Source organism: Nuphar pumila, chromosome 3, assembly GCF_984573655.1.
Source record: "Nuphar pumila chromosome 3, dmNupPumi1.hap1.1, whole genome shotgun sequence".
NCBI lineage: Eukaryota > Viridiplantae > Streptophyta > Magnoliopsida > Nymphaeales > Nymphaeaceae > Nuphar > Nuphar pumila.
This window is the reverse complement of record NC_143251.1, coordinates 37470244-37484515: the sequence shown is the minus strand read 5'-3', so window position 1 is coordinate 37484515 and position 14272 is coordinate 37470244. Positions and strand designations below refer to the sequence as shown.

The 14272-nt window shown below is 37.1% G+C and overlaps 1 protein-coding gene across 4 annotated transcripts; it reads left to right on the top strand.

Moving 5' to 3' along the window:
• The first annotated feature begins 618 nt into the window (after positions 1-618).
• LOC149842617 (thioredoxin-like fold domain-containing protein MRL7L, chloroplastic) lies at positions 619-7258 on the top strand. Of its 4 annotated transcripts, XM_090001520.1 has the most exons (6): positions 1200-1536; positions 2448-2553; positions 2843-3393; positions 4429-4525; positions 6370-6481; positions 6706-7258. In XM_090001520.1, the coding sequence occupies exons 2-6, from the start codon at positions 2515-2517 to the stop codon at positions 6834-6836; spliced, it is 930 nt and encodes a 309-aa protein (XP_089857646.1). In that variant the 5' UTR covers positions 1200-1536; positions 2448-2514; the 3' UTR covers positions 6837-7258. The 4 variants fall into 4 exon arrangements, with proteins under 4 accessions (XP_089857645.1, XP_089857644.1, XP_089857642.1 ...); XM_090001519.1 differs by lacking the exons at positions 1200-1536; positions 2448-2553 and adding an exon at positions 619-887 and having other exon boundaries at positions 6721-7258; XM_090001518.1 differs by lacking the exons at positions 1200-1536; positions 2448-2553 and adding an exon at positions 619-887 and having other exon boundaries at positions 4444-4525; positions 6706-7257.
• Positions 7259-14272: the final 7014 nt, after the last annotated feature.

The following is a 14272-nucleotide window of genomic DNA, read 5'->3' as shown; positions in this document are numbered from 1 at the left end:
AGCAAGCTTATTATGACAAAATACATAATTTTTTAATATTGAAAACATAGCAAGGGAGAAGTAAGTGGAAAGTGACAAGAAGGAAATGAGAAACTTTAAGAAAGAAAAGAGAATCAATTTGAGAAACAAAGAGAAAGCAGGATCCCACTAAAAAGAATTGAGTTTCTCATATTTCTGAAGGAGGGCTTTTAAAAGTTTCTCCTTCTTTCGAGAGCAAGGAGCTTCCCGCTTCCAAAGTGAACTTCATAGGAAACGAGTTTTCCAGGTAGCAAGAAGCTTCTGGTGACTATGAACAAAACTTATTTTAAATTTTAAAATTACTGATTCTCAATAAAACTTTTAAAACCAAAAGAACAAAAAAATGTGGTTTCTTTCATAATGTAGCAAAAATTCTTGCCTATCAAAAACATGTAGCAATAAAAACTTGCTTTTGTATTTTAGAGAAGCATTAAAAAAATGAAAGTATATGTTAAAATACCCTTTTTTGTTTCGAAAAATTCAAACAGAATTAAACCCGCAACATTTTCCTGTTTATATAGAAACTGTCCCTTTTTTGGTCGAAAAAATATAAAAACAGTCCCTTTAGCGGATTAATGAAAGTCTTAACGGGAGCTTCGAACGAGCTTCGCAGACGGGGTCTCTCTCTCTCTCTCTCTCTCTCTCTGTGCATGTGGGTATAAGCGGGCATGGCCCTCCAAAACCCGTTGTGGATTCAAGGGTCACCAGCCCAACATAAGGCTCCAACCTTCCCCTCCTCCTCCTCCATCGTCTCTCTTTTACCCAAACCAGAGACTAAACTTCAGAGGCTTCCTCCCTGGGTTAATAAGGCCTCAAGTCTTACATCTCCTGCTTCTTGCCCACCAGAAATAAGGAAGCTCAATCTAAAGGTAGTTACGCCTCTCTCTCTCTCTCTCTCTCTCTCTCTCTCTCTCTCTCTCTCTCTCTCGGTTTCATTTTTCTGAACCGAGCCCAACAATGAAATCTGGGTGAACTTCTGGTCTGAATAGAACGAGTGGCTTGGGCCTTGTTTGGGAGTTTTGGACTTTGCGTGCATATACGGGTTTCAGCTGACATGGGTTCCATGGGCAATTGCTTTTTACACATGGGTTTCGACTAACATGCTTCAGTATGAGGCCAAGTCCAAGCTATTTGATAATGATAGTCACTTGGTCAATGCTATGAGGAGGGAAATGGGATCAGAAAGTAGTTTGGGAAGCACATAAAGCAAACAAACTGATGCCAAATATGTTAGAGGTTGCAAGTGATCATTTGTTCTTCATTCACAGAGAGAGTACTATGGAAATTGAATCTATTTTTTGCCAAGTATGATTACTAGAAAATTTAGAGCTTTCTGTTCTATGTACTTACTGGTGATTATATCACATCCCACGAAATCAGACTTTCTCTACAACTATTCTGAAGTAAGCGGGAAAAAACACGGACAGAGAAGATTTTTGTGAACCTCATACCTTTCTATCATGTTCCAGATGCAACATGTTGACACCAAATATTCCTGGATTTGAGCCTTCTATTATGGTTAGTGAAGAACCCGATGCAATGTCTCAGCAAACTTCATGGAATTGATAGTACATACTCTATGGGAACTAACATTATTTTCATAGTGGGACCAAATAATAGTTATGCCAGCATTCAAATCTCTTTTCTGTGGATCATCATTTCCATCATTTCTATAGTCTATTCCCATGCACATCCTCATTGTGATTTCTTTGTCTAACCCTTAGACTTCCCTTGTCTAACATTGTTACTTTAAGATATCTAAGCTGTGAGATCATGGGTGCCACATTAAGGCTCTGTTTGGGAACCTTTAATTAGAGGTGTGTTACAATTTCTCCAGTACTCTCATGCTCTCTGCTGGGAGCAGTTGTGTTGCCAAAATATTGCATTCAGAATGGAGTTGGCAGCAGCAACACCACATTTCGACACCATTAAAAAGAGGATATTTTTGGCAACTCCATCCTGAGCACCACATTTTTGCAAAAGCATATTTTGACAACACATGGAAATGGTGTTTCTATCTCAATGGAAGGTTCCCAAACAGAGCCTTAATGTTTCTCCAAAAGTTTGACACTTTTGTGTGCGCAATATCGTAATTTAGTCTTGATGTCTCTTCGGAAAACTTTCTATCTAGTCTCAATATATCTTACTTCAGGGAACTGTCCAGTTACTTTTGGAACTCAGACTCCCAGATAGTTATTGCGGCAGACACATAAGTTGATCATAGCCCTTTGGGTCTTCTTGGCACGACAAAGTAGTTGGAGGCCAAAAATAGTGCAAAATGTGTCATGAAATGTCAGTTAAGCTTAGATCTCAAGTAGTAGCATAATTGTCAAGAAGTAATTCCTTTTCAGGCATTTGCCTTATTTCTTGCTGGGTAAAGATATATCTCTTCAATGGTACAAACTGCATGAATTACACTCTGTTTGCAGGAAAACTTTCATCATTGTTGGCCAGGCTCTAAGAAAACCAGAATTTTATGATGTGGAAAACCATTGAATGTTCCTAAACAATTACAGTGACAATACTTTTAAGAAGGTATATCTTGGAGTTTATTGTTTTTATCCTCTATAGCTCCAGTTTCTCCACTCTATTTTCATCTTAAAATTTTCCTTTGTTTGCAAACCAGGCAAAACTCTAAATTATAAGTGAAAGTTAGATTATGCACAATATGTTGGCTAGATTGGTCATGGTGTTGTCAGCCAGATTGTTCAATGAACCAAAAACTCTTGAAGCAACAACAATTAGCTTAAAGGCAGGGACCTGTATATGATTTGTTTACTTCTTGTTCTTGTACTATCTGTTAAGAAAGTGTTTGATGTTGCAGCATTTGGCAAAGGATAGTTTTGTGTTACAAGCTTCTAAAGTAGATGTTGCTGAACACCAAGGGCCTGTGCAAGAGGAAGTCTGCAACAACGAAAGGAGGCAAAGTGATGATAGCGAAGAAGATAGTAGTGATGACAATGATGATGTTGATGATAGACCATTTATGGATGAAGAAGAGAGGAAGGAGATGAGGAGAAAAATACATCAAATTCTTGATGCCAATCCTCATATAGATGATGAACTTGATCCTGAAGAAAGGAAAAAGAAGATGGAAAAACTTCTAAGTGAGTACCCTCTTGTTGTTGATGAGGAAGATCCAAATTGGCCAGAAGATGCTGATGGTTGGGGATTCAACTTATCCCAGTTTTTCAATAAGATAACTATCAAGAATGTTAGGAAAGACAATGAAGATTATGACAGTGAAAAGGAAATTGAATGGCAGGATGATAATTATATCCGACCAGTAAAAGATATCAGTAGCAAAGAATGGGAGGAAACAGTCTTCAAGGACATTAGTTCTCTGATCATTCTTGTGCACAATCGATACAAAAGGTTGGTGCTTTTTTTTTTCTGTCAAATGTCCTCTTTATATATATATATATATATATATATACATAAAGGAATGGTTGCCCTCCCTATTTTGAGTATGGAACTATGGACTTGGTATGGACCATTTCAAAAATAATAGCTGCAAGAATTTTTTTTGCTTAATCTGATTTCATGAGTACATTTATCATTGTATATTTACTAGACAACATGCTTTGGATCAAATTGTTGTGATTGACAAGCAAGACTTTTTTTCATTGTAAAGTTTTGGTGAAATATAAACCTTTCATTATTTACTTCAGGAGTATTCAAACAAAATAAGTTGCCAAACTATCCTCAAGGTGGTACAGTTCTGAAATTTATGTTGTTTTTAAGGGTAGATCATATCCATGCTTTTTGAGATAAAAAGGAAAAAGTGTAGCAAAAGGTCGTTTGTTAAGTTTAATTGATGAAAAGAAGTGATTTTTTTTACCTTAAAAGGTAACACGTTTTTGAAGATGCCACTGCCTTCGGGGTAGTTTGATGATTCCAAGCTAGTTGAACCAAACTCACATGCGTGTGCACATCTGTGAACTGTTTATTTTCAGCAAATGCCCTAAGATTGAAGAAAGTGGGTTAATCTTAGTCTGTAGGAACCAAGTTAAACAGAAAATTTTGAAGTTAAGAATTTGACAAAACTCTATAATTGAGTCTATTGTGCTTATTCATTCTCAGATTAAAATTAATGTATTCAATTTTTTTTCTTTGTTTATATGGATGCCTGAGTCATTCTTATGTCCAGTGCTTGAATTATATTAGTTCACCATCTTCTGTTCAATTTTATTATCACATGGAATTTTGAATCATAGGGAAATTTTTATTAAGTGGTCATATTATGAAAAGAAGGGCTTGTAGAGCGTGAGCCCTGCACCTTTTTCTTTGTGTAGTGACGGGCGTTTTTTTTTTTTTTTCTGCGTGTAGCTTTTGGGATTTTTTTGTTCCAATATGCTATTCTTGTTTGTATAAGTGGAATGTATTGGACAGTTTTAGACTGTTTTGCAGTCACTTAATGTGCAGGCCAAAGGAAAATGAAAGGGCAAGAAGCGAATTGGAGAAAGCAGTGCAAATTTTCTGGGATTCAAGATTACCTTCACCAAGAGTAAGTTGCTAGATATTTTTATGTTTGTTTTCTTATTGCCTTGTGTATGAAGTCATTATTTCAGATCTAGCTATATCTTTAGCTGCTTACTCTGTAGTCTCTACTTTCTATTCTTCATGGTATTCATGAATGTTCTCAACTCAACTTCGTAGACCAGCTTTATGTAATGTAAAAAATCACATGCGGTTAATTAGCTTCTCTATCCACATTATTGACTTGACCATAGTCGCCAGTATCATTCTGAGCAATTGTTGCTAAGGGGTTTTCTCAAAGGTTTTTTTTTTCAAAAAGTGGTTTTTCTCGAAAAAATCTTGGAAGTTTTAAAAATTGGAAAAAATATAAAGAATAATAAGAAAGATAAGAAGATAAGAAAGTTTTCAAAATATAAAAAACAAAAAGGAAAGGTAGGCTTAAAATATATGAAAATAAGAAAGTTTTCAAAAATATTCCAAAAATATCATGATACTATCGCAATATCATGTATTCTGGCAAATTTTTGCCGATAATTTCGGTTACCTTGAAATGCCGATAATTTCATGATATTTTCAAGATATCAGTGGTATAGGTGACTATTACTTGATTCTCTTATATTAAGTTTAGATTGGCGTGCTTGTGTGTATTTTCTCATTTTCTCATGGCAAAATTAAAGTGTGCAAGTACTCGCGTTTATTCCCCTTTGTATATACTGATGATCTGGGGGACATGCACACACACACACATGCGTGCCGGGGCTGTCAGGTAGCGGAATTTCAGTTGTACTTAATATTTTGGTTAATAATTAAATGACATAGTGTTCTTTGTTTTTCTTTGAAATGACATTATGTGAACATGGTGTGGATATACCTTGGTAAGATAATTTGTTTTTCAAGATCAGGAGTCCTGTTCTGGATTATTCTATTCAATGCAGATCTCGTCCTGCATTTGGCTGATCCGTTGTTAAGAGTGATGGCCTGGTTGATGGGCTCATCCAAGTTATATGACTGCAGTTCTCATGTAGTAGTCCTCTTTTTGTTCCTTTTCTCTCTCTTTGAAGCCATAGTCATCCTGATTTCATCAAGAAGAAGATGTTACTAAGTGTGCGTAAAACATAATCTACATAGTTAACCTTCATTATCTTTGGCATCACATCAATCCATCTTTATGAGATCAATATTGCTAATCTAATTTTCCCTTTATTTTTACTAAGTCTGAATTCTCAACCATTTATATTTCTTTATGCTACTTATTACTATCCCTTCCTCTGAATAATCCTAATCTCAGAATTCACAAGCCTATTCAAGCTTCCTACTAGACCAAAGCGCTATTGTTTACAACCTGAAGGAAGCAGGCCACCTCTCTCTCTCTCTCTCTCAAAGTCAAGCTCGAGGTTGGGCCAATGTGATTTGAACCCGAGATCCCTTGATCAAGATTTTGCGACTATAACCAGTACAACTGTCTTATTCAACTCTCTCTCTCTCTCTCTCTCTCTCTCTCTCTCTCTCTCTCTCTCTCTCTCTCTCTGAGTCATGATAGAGGTTGGCCCAACGTGATTCAAACCCGAGATCCCTTGGTTAGAATTTTGCGACTATAACCATTACAACTATCTTATTCAACTCACAATCATAATCATGAACATCATTTGCAATGATTGGATATTCTCTGCCGAACAGCACTAAAGAGTCTTGTTTCCAGCATCTGCAGTGCCAAATAATCCATGTCCTGGTATCCTAGTTTAAAAAAAAAGTGTATTAATACCTGTGAAACTGTTAATTATTCATGCTAATTTATGGAAAATAGAAATCATATTTGTGGTTCCAGAATTCAGCTATCTGTATTCCTCGCCTGACATCCTGGTCATTCTACAGTGTGTTGTCATAGATGCTGTTGTAGAGGAAGACCTCGTCTCAGCTTTGAAGGTCTCTACCTTCCCTGAACTTCTCTTCACTAAAGCTGGCAAAATATTCTATCGTCAAAAAGGTAAAGTCTGCCTATATCCATTGTGTTTTTTCTAAATCTATTCCCTTCAGTAACTCTAATACACACATGCATGTGTGTGTGTGTGTGCGTGCACACACACACAAGCATGTACTTCACAAGTGCATGGACAACCCTGAGCCAACATGACCATATCTACATTGAGTAGATTGTAAAGCTTGGAGCTCTACACCCGAGTTGCATATGATGTCATCTTTGTTGTGTAGTGATCTCAAGTGCAGATGAATTATCAAAGATAATGGCATTCTTCTACTATGGGGCAGCGCGGCCTGCTTGCTTGAGCAAGACGGATGGAGATGACAAAGAACCAATCCCTACCCTGCTACAGAGATCATGACAATGCGGTTATAAGTGCATAAAGACAATGGGCCTAGATATTTGTCAGCTACAGTTGATGATGAACAACGGGAATGAAGATGGAAGAAAACATAGATCAAAGAGGTAGCTGCCTTTTGTAGCTTGGATCTGTAAATGAAGATGCCAAAAGCTGCTTTATTAATGAATTGTATCTAAGAGTTGTATTATGGCAGTGTACATCAAACTAGGGTATACAAAGTCAAGAATAAGCTGCTTTATTAATGAATTGTATCTAAGAGTTGTATTATGGCAGTGTACATCAAACTAGGGTATACAAAGTCAAGAATAGAACTCCCCATTTTCTTTCCTACCAGATCTTGAGATCTAGCATTCAGTGAAGTCACTGCTATAACTTACATGGCTTGGAACACTCTTTCTAATTAGCAATGAGATTCTCATTTTTTAACACAAACATCTCAATATATAACTTGAGGCACTTCACAAATGCAATATGACAACATTTCATCTCCTGGAGAACAAAGTCTAGATCATGGTTGCCAAAGATGAGGTCGCTGTTATTGGTATATGGAGATTAAAAACTTCATTTGTGGGTTTACTTGAAATGCACATTTCTTGTTGTTTCCAAGATTTTGATACAAGTTTGTAATAACTATTGGTGTGATTTGTAAAGAATTTTCTACAAGTATCTAAACTGATCAATGGGTTATTAAAATCACATCTGAAAATATGTTCTTTATTTAAACTGTAGTAAATTAATTTCACTGTGCACAACATTCAAATGAATAGTTTATACCTTAACAACCTCAAATATTTTTATTGTGATCTAATCTTTAGTTTCATGCTAAAAATAATATAAGAGTTATTACATCAATTTTTATATAAATAATGAGTACACAGGCATATTCATGCTTGTGAACTTCGGAACTCGTATTTCATTAACATTATTAAGCAACAAGCTTTTCAAGTTTGCAATCATAATTTTTGAAGAGCAATAAACCATTTATTACTAATCATTATTTTTTCATGACAATAATTCATTGCATTATTGTGAAGTCAGATGCAAATGATATTTCTTTACTATTTTAAACAAAAATGACATAAATGGGTTTGGTATGAATTACTATACATTGCACACAGGAGTATATCAAGTGGCAATGCAACTATGGCCTACATCAGGGAGACCTATAGAGGAAGACACTGATGAAGCATAAGTACAAGAAGCTTGCTAAAGACCAGGATTTCTAGTTTGATACTCCAAACCTTGTTTAGCCTGTTTCACTTCAAAAAGAAACTGCTTGGACAGTTGTAGGAAGTTTACTCCTCGTACATGACACATTGGAAGAAAATCGCTGTTAATCTTACTACTTATTAAGGAGGGATGAGGGGGGCAGTGGAGCTCAAAAATTGAATGCTTCGTAACATTTTAAAAAATGAGAGAAAGCTCATGTTTGTTCACTTGGAATTTTCAAATTTGGTGTTGATTCCTCTTTTTTGAGTAATGTGTTCGTTCCTGCAATGATGACTATGGGTTCCTATTTGTGGCCCTCTTGCCCCTCCTCTCTCTCTGGGCCTCTCTTTGTTTTGCTGTGTTTCGGACAGGGAGTTTCCATTGTCTCAACGTTGCTGGTAAGGATAATCATGTGGTTAAATGGCCTGCATAAAGGCCTCATTTGATGGGTTCTTCAGGTAAGTAAGCCAAAAACAAAAACAATTTGCACACACAGATACAAGTTCTCAAAAGGACAATACAAATGCCAAAGGTAATGCAAAAACACACAAGTGCATACAAGCGCTACAAAGAGCCTAAATAAAACACAAGTAAAAAATATAATTGTTATTGAGTATAAAATACTTAAGAGATGGGCCTTTGGGGAGCTCTCAAAGAGTCAGTTGGGAGCAATCCCGACTCTATGGTCTTAAACCATATTGCCCTCATACAATATAAAAAGGACAAAAAACAAAATAAAGAAAATAAAAAATAGAAAAAGATCAATCTGTCACCAGGGGACAGGAATTATTACATGTAAAATAACTAAAATGCCCTTGATGGGCATTCCGTATTACATCAATGAATATATATGTATATATAGTTATAATAATATGTAATAACCATAGTCACAAATTTGGTTGTATTATGGGAGCAGAGTTGCATGTATACCGATTGCACAGGCCAAATATCACTTTAAAGATAGAACGTGTGTGCCTCTGAACATATCTTTTTCAAGCTCAGTTGCCATACACACTGAGGTAATTTCTCAACAGAGACTACAATACTGTGATGCTATCAAACCCTCAACCTTCGTCTGAGTTGTTCGAGTGAAGTGAGTTTATGGTAACTTGAGTCGACTTGCTCAAGCCAAGACTCAGTAGCCTTGGTTAGACCACTTATAGCTTCTTACAAAAAGTAAGAAATGCAAAACAAAAGATCAATTGCACCTTCCACTGTCCACACTCACAAGTCACATCAGAGTCCCATCTCCATCCCCAACGCCATCCCGTTATTGCTGAATGCAGTGCACTTACACCATAAAATACAAAGCAGTGGCTTGGTCTTTTCTCCATCAGGGGCCCAGCACCTTGTTCTCTTTATCAACTTCATTGTTCAAATTATTGCAATTTTGCTCTTATGGGACCCCATCTCTCTCTCTCTCTCTCTCTCTCTCTCTCTCTCTCTCTCTCTCTCCACCAAACCTAATTCTTTAGTCAAATATGGTCAGATCAGGCAATATGAAAAACATAATTTTTTTGTATTTTGAAATCACCATCGTTCATAGTCATGATCTTTGTGTAAGGATGACATCAACACTTTTGGTGGGCCCCACTGTTTGTACAATGAATGGCAGCGATGAAGGCCATGGACGGTGGTGATTTGGAAACACACAAAAAATTGTGCTTTGACATCACTATTTCCTAGGCAATTGGTTTGAAGAAAAAACACCCATTCTTTTCTTTTGCCTAACTACCACATAATTCGCCCCCCCCCCTTTTGGTTTGAAGAACAAACACCCCACCTTTGTATTCTTTGCCAAACCTTTCACAGAATTCTCTCTCTCTCTCTCTCTCTCTCTCTCTCTCTCTCTCATGGTTTCCAGTCCAACATCAACACCAACAGCCATCCTTTTCATCTTGCTTCTCTTTTGCACCACAGGCACATCACTAGCAGGGACTTGTAGCAACAAGTGTGGCAACCTTGAGGTCAAGTACCCTCTAGGCACTGGCCCAGGCTGTGGAGGCCTTAATTTCGATTCCTCTGTGTCCTGCATGAACCAGCAACTCACCTTCACCACCCACACTGGCAACTACCCAATCAGGTCCATAGACTACTTACAAATCCACTCTCACCATCATGGATCCTGGCATGTCCACTTGCTCATTCATGAAGTCATCCCCCAACTTTGGCCTAGACTGGATTGCACCCTTCCAGCTAGACAAATCCATATTTGTTCTTCTACATTGCAATTCAGTCACTGCCTTGGTCTACAAGGGGAACCCTCTGTGTGATATTTCAAATTCACACATATGTTCCTCCTTTACTCTTTGAACTGGAATTGTTAGTCTTGGGGTCCCATATTCTAAAGTTGCTAGTGGCGGGAAGCCAAACGCTTTCAAAATTTTAAGAAGCGTAAGACAACTTAGAAGCGAACCACAAATCGTCTCGAAAGCGAACCGAAAGTGAGGGGGAAGCGAAAAAAATAAAAATAAAAATACAAAAAAATGAAAAAAAAAGGAAGCAAGCTTCCCCTAAATTGGGAAGCACCCTTTTCATTTTTTTTTGCACTTCCTAAACGCGCTTCAGGAAAATGCGCTTCCCCATTCCCTATAGCACTTTTGGTAACTCTGGTTTATTCACCAGTTAACTTGGGACCAATGTTGGGTCGTTGATTCGGCAAACGCATCGCCTGTCTTGAATGGCGGTGGCCCTGCGTAAAGACAAAAAACACAGAACAAAAATACAGGGGACACATACCTGATCCGGCCATTTGGATGTTGTGGTTACCGAAAATGGAGGTCGCTGGAGGTTCTCTGCTCAGTCGGGCTGCAGCCACCACAAGCGCAGGCTTCCTTAGGCAGCCGGTGAGTAGACATGTATTCCTCGTCTCAGGGTCGCCCATGATACCTTGTATTTATAAAGCATAGGGTGAGAATGGTTTGCGTAACTGTTTTCCCTAATCGTATGGATCATCCCTGATGTGGGGATGTATCCACATCGTGGATAACCACCACGTCAATCGTGGTGGTTAATCCAATATTCTCCCACTTGATCCGACGATAAATCTTTTAACCAGAAAACCTTATGGGAATAACTTGATGAATAGATTGGCCTTTATAATCTATTCTATAGACTCTGAGTTGAATCTCCAATCCTTATAAGATCAACAATAACCATAATGAAAATCAAGAACTGAAAGTGATCACTTTATTTATATGCATATGTCAAAAAGAGTTTAACAATCTCATCCTCATTACATGTTCGGAATATAATCCTGGTGCTAGCCCTTTAGTAAGAGGATCAACGATCATCTCTTTGGTACCAATATTAACAATATGCACTAAATGATTTCTCATCCTTTCTTTAACAACAAAATACTTCAATTTCATATGCTTACATGATGTAATACTTTTGTTGTTGTTTGAAAAGGACACTGCAACTTTATTATCACAGTAGACCTTCAGTGGCTTCCTAATGGAATCGACCACCTTTAACTGTGATATGAAGTTATTTAACCATATAGCCTGCGAAGTAGTCTCATACAATGCTATGAATTTTGCCTCCATGGTGTAAGCAACAGTGGTCGTCTGCTTTCCACTCCCCCAAGATATTGCGCCCCCAACAAGTAAGAAGACGTACCCAGTAGTAGACTTTCTACTATCAAGGCATCCTTCTAAATTCGCATCTGAGTAGCCAATGACCTCGAGGTGATCAACTTTATGATACGTCAACATATAGTCTTTTGTCCTTTGCAAGTACCGCAAGACTTTCTTGGCAGCCTTCCAATGGGGTAAACCTGGGTTAGACTGAAATCTACCAAGTACCCCTACTGCAAAATAAATATTTGGTCAAGAACATGTCTGCGCATACTACAAGCTGCCAACAACTGATGCATATGGATAAACATTCATCTGTGCTTTGTCAATATCGTTCTATGGACAATCCTTTAAGCTCAGCTTGTCACATTTTGATATGGGTGTAGAACTAGGAGAACAATTATCCATCCCATATCGCTTTAACACCTTATCTATATAGGATCTTTGGGAGATGCCTAAAAAACCTTTTGCTCTATCTCGACAAATCTCAATGCCAAGAACATAAGCAAACTCACCCATATCTTTCATATCAAAATGTGATGTAAGAAATTGTTTTGTCTCTGAAAGCAACTTTATATCGTTGGTTGCAAGTAAAATGTCATCCACATACAAAATCAATATGATGAACTTACTCTCACTTTCCTTAAGGTATATACATTGATCAATAATGTTTTCTGTAAACCCGAAAGTCACAATGACTTGGAAAAATTTAATATACCACTGTCGGGAGGCTTGTTTAAGTCTATATATTGATTTGTTAAGCTTGCAAACCAAACGACCATCTTCAGAGAAACCAAGAGCTTGTTCCATGTATACCTCTTCATTCAGATCCCCATTGAGGAACGTTGTTTTCACATCCATCTGATGTAGCTCTAAGTCATAATAAGCTACGAGGGCCAAAATTATCATCATTGACTCCTTAGTTGAGACTGGAGAAAATGTCTCATTATAGTCAATGCCTTCCATCTGGGTGAACCCTTTAGCAACCAATCTTGCTTTATGTCTCTCTATGTTACCTTTGGAGTCCTTCTTTGTCTTAAAGACCTATTTATACCTTACGGGTTTTACTCCTTTAGGTAACGTGACAAGATTCCACACTTGATTTTTAGCCATAGAGTCTAACTCTTTTTTCATGGCTTCTATCCAGTGCAAAGATTGTTTGCTTTCAACAGCTTCCATAAAAGTCAACGGGTCATCATCCATATCTATGAAATCACCAGGCTCCTGAAGGTACACCACATAATCAAGATGTATGGCAGATCTCCTAATCCTTGTGGATCTCCAAACAGGTCGTTCTTCAGGTTCAAATTGAACCTGATCATCCTGTTTGTGCTCTTCTGCATTGTCCATAATAGGTTTACTTTGGATTTATGCATTAACAACCGAATGATCAACCACATCATCATTAAGAATAATAATGTGGTATCTTTCGATGTTTTCCTTAACAGGTGATGAAACTGGATCTTGTACTTCCTCAAAACCAAGGCTTTGAAGTGCACTCAATCCTACTGAACCATCTTCTAGGAATTTTGCCTTATCCATTTCAACAATCTGTGGTGAGTGAGATGGGCAATAAAACATGTACCCTTTTGATCTTTTTGGATAACCAATTAAATATCTACTGGTTGTTCTTAAATCAAAGGCTTTAATGTGGGGGTTATACAACTTAGCCTCTGCAGGACATCTCCATATGTGCATATAAGACAATGATGGTTTCCTATATATCCACAACTCATAAAGAGTTTTAGGCATAGATTTCGTAGGAACCTTATTCAAAATATGCACAACAGTCCTTAAGGCTTCACCCCACAACTTTATGGGAAGTGTTGAATAATTTAACATAGCTTTGACCATTTTTTTAAGCGTACGATTTCTCCTTTCAGCTACACCATTCTGATAGGCATTACCAGGCATGGTATATTGATGCACAATGCCTTCCTCTTTGAGAAATCGTGCTAATGGTCTTTTCCTTTGCCTCATCTTAGTAAATCTACCATAATATTCGCCACCTCTATCAAACCTGACTATCTTAATAACCTTATCGGTTTGTTTCTCTACTTCTTTCTTAAATTTCTTAAACATCTGAAAAATATCTGATTTTTCAAAGATCAAGTAGAGATACATATACCAAGAATAATCATCAATAAAGATGACAAAATATTTTTCGCTTGTCTAACAAGGGGAAAATGGTCCACATACATCCGTATAGACTATCTTCAATATCTCACTGCTGTGTTTGACACCCTCTTTATATGTGTTTGTATGCTTAGCCTTTATGCAATCAACACATGGGTCATTGTCGGTAAAATCTAAAGATTTCAAAATCCCTTCATTTACAAGTCTCTTTATTCTCTTTTCAGAGATATAACCCAACCTTCAATGGCAAAGCATGTAAGATTTATCATTTATCAAGCTACGTTTATTTCCAACCAATGCGTATTCAGAAGTCAGAGACTCCTAAGTTTGGATCTTCACATTCAATCTATATAAACCATCATAAACTGATGCAGAACCAATTTCAATTGATTTTCTATATATAGATAACTTGAAATTTTTAAACTCAAAACAATATCCAAATTTATCTAACTTCGAAATTGAAATTAAGTTTTTACTATATGATGAAATATAAAAGACATTATAAAGATCTAA

Excerpts from the sequence above, each read along its gene's own strand:
- LOC149842617 (XM_090001516.1), top strand. The coding sequence starts at position 687 with ATGGCCCTCCAAAACCCGTTGTGGATTCAAGGGTCACCAGCCCAACAT. Across the intron at positions 3,394-4,428 it reads GTGCACAATCGATACAAAAG|TCACTTAATGTGCAGGCCAA; the intron begins GTTGGTGCTTTT and ends ACTGTTTTGCAG. Across the intron at positions 4,526-6,369 it reads CAAGATTACCTTCACCAAGA|TGTGTTGTCATAGATGCTGT; the intron begins GTAAGTTGCTAG and ends GTCATTCTACAG.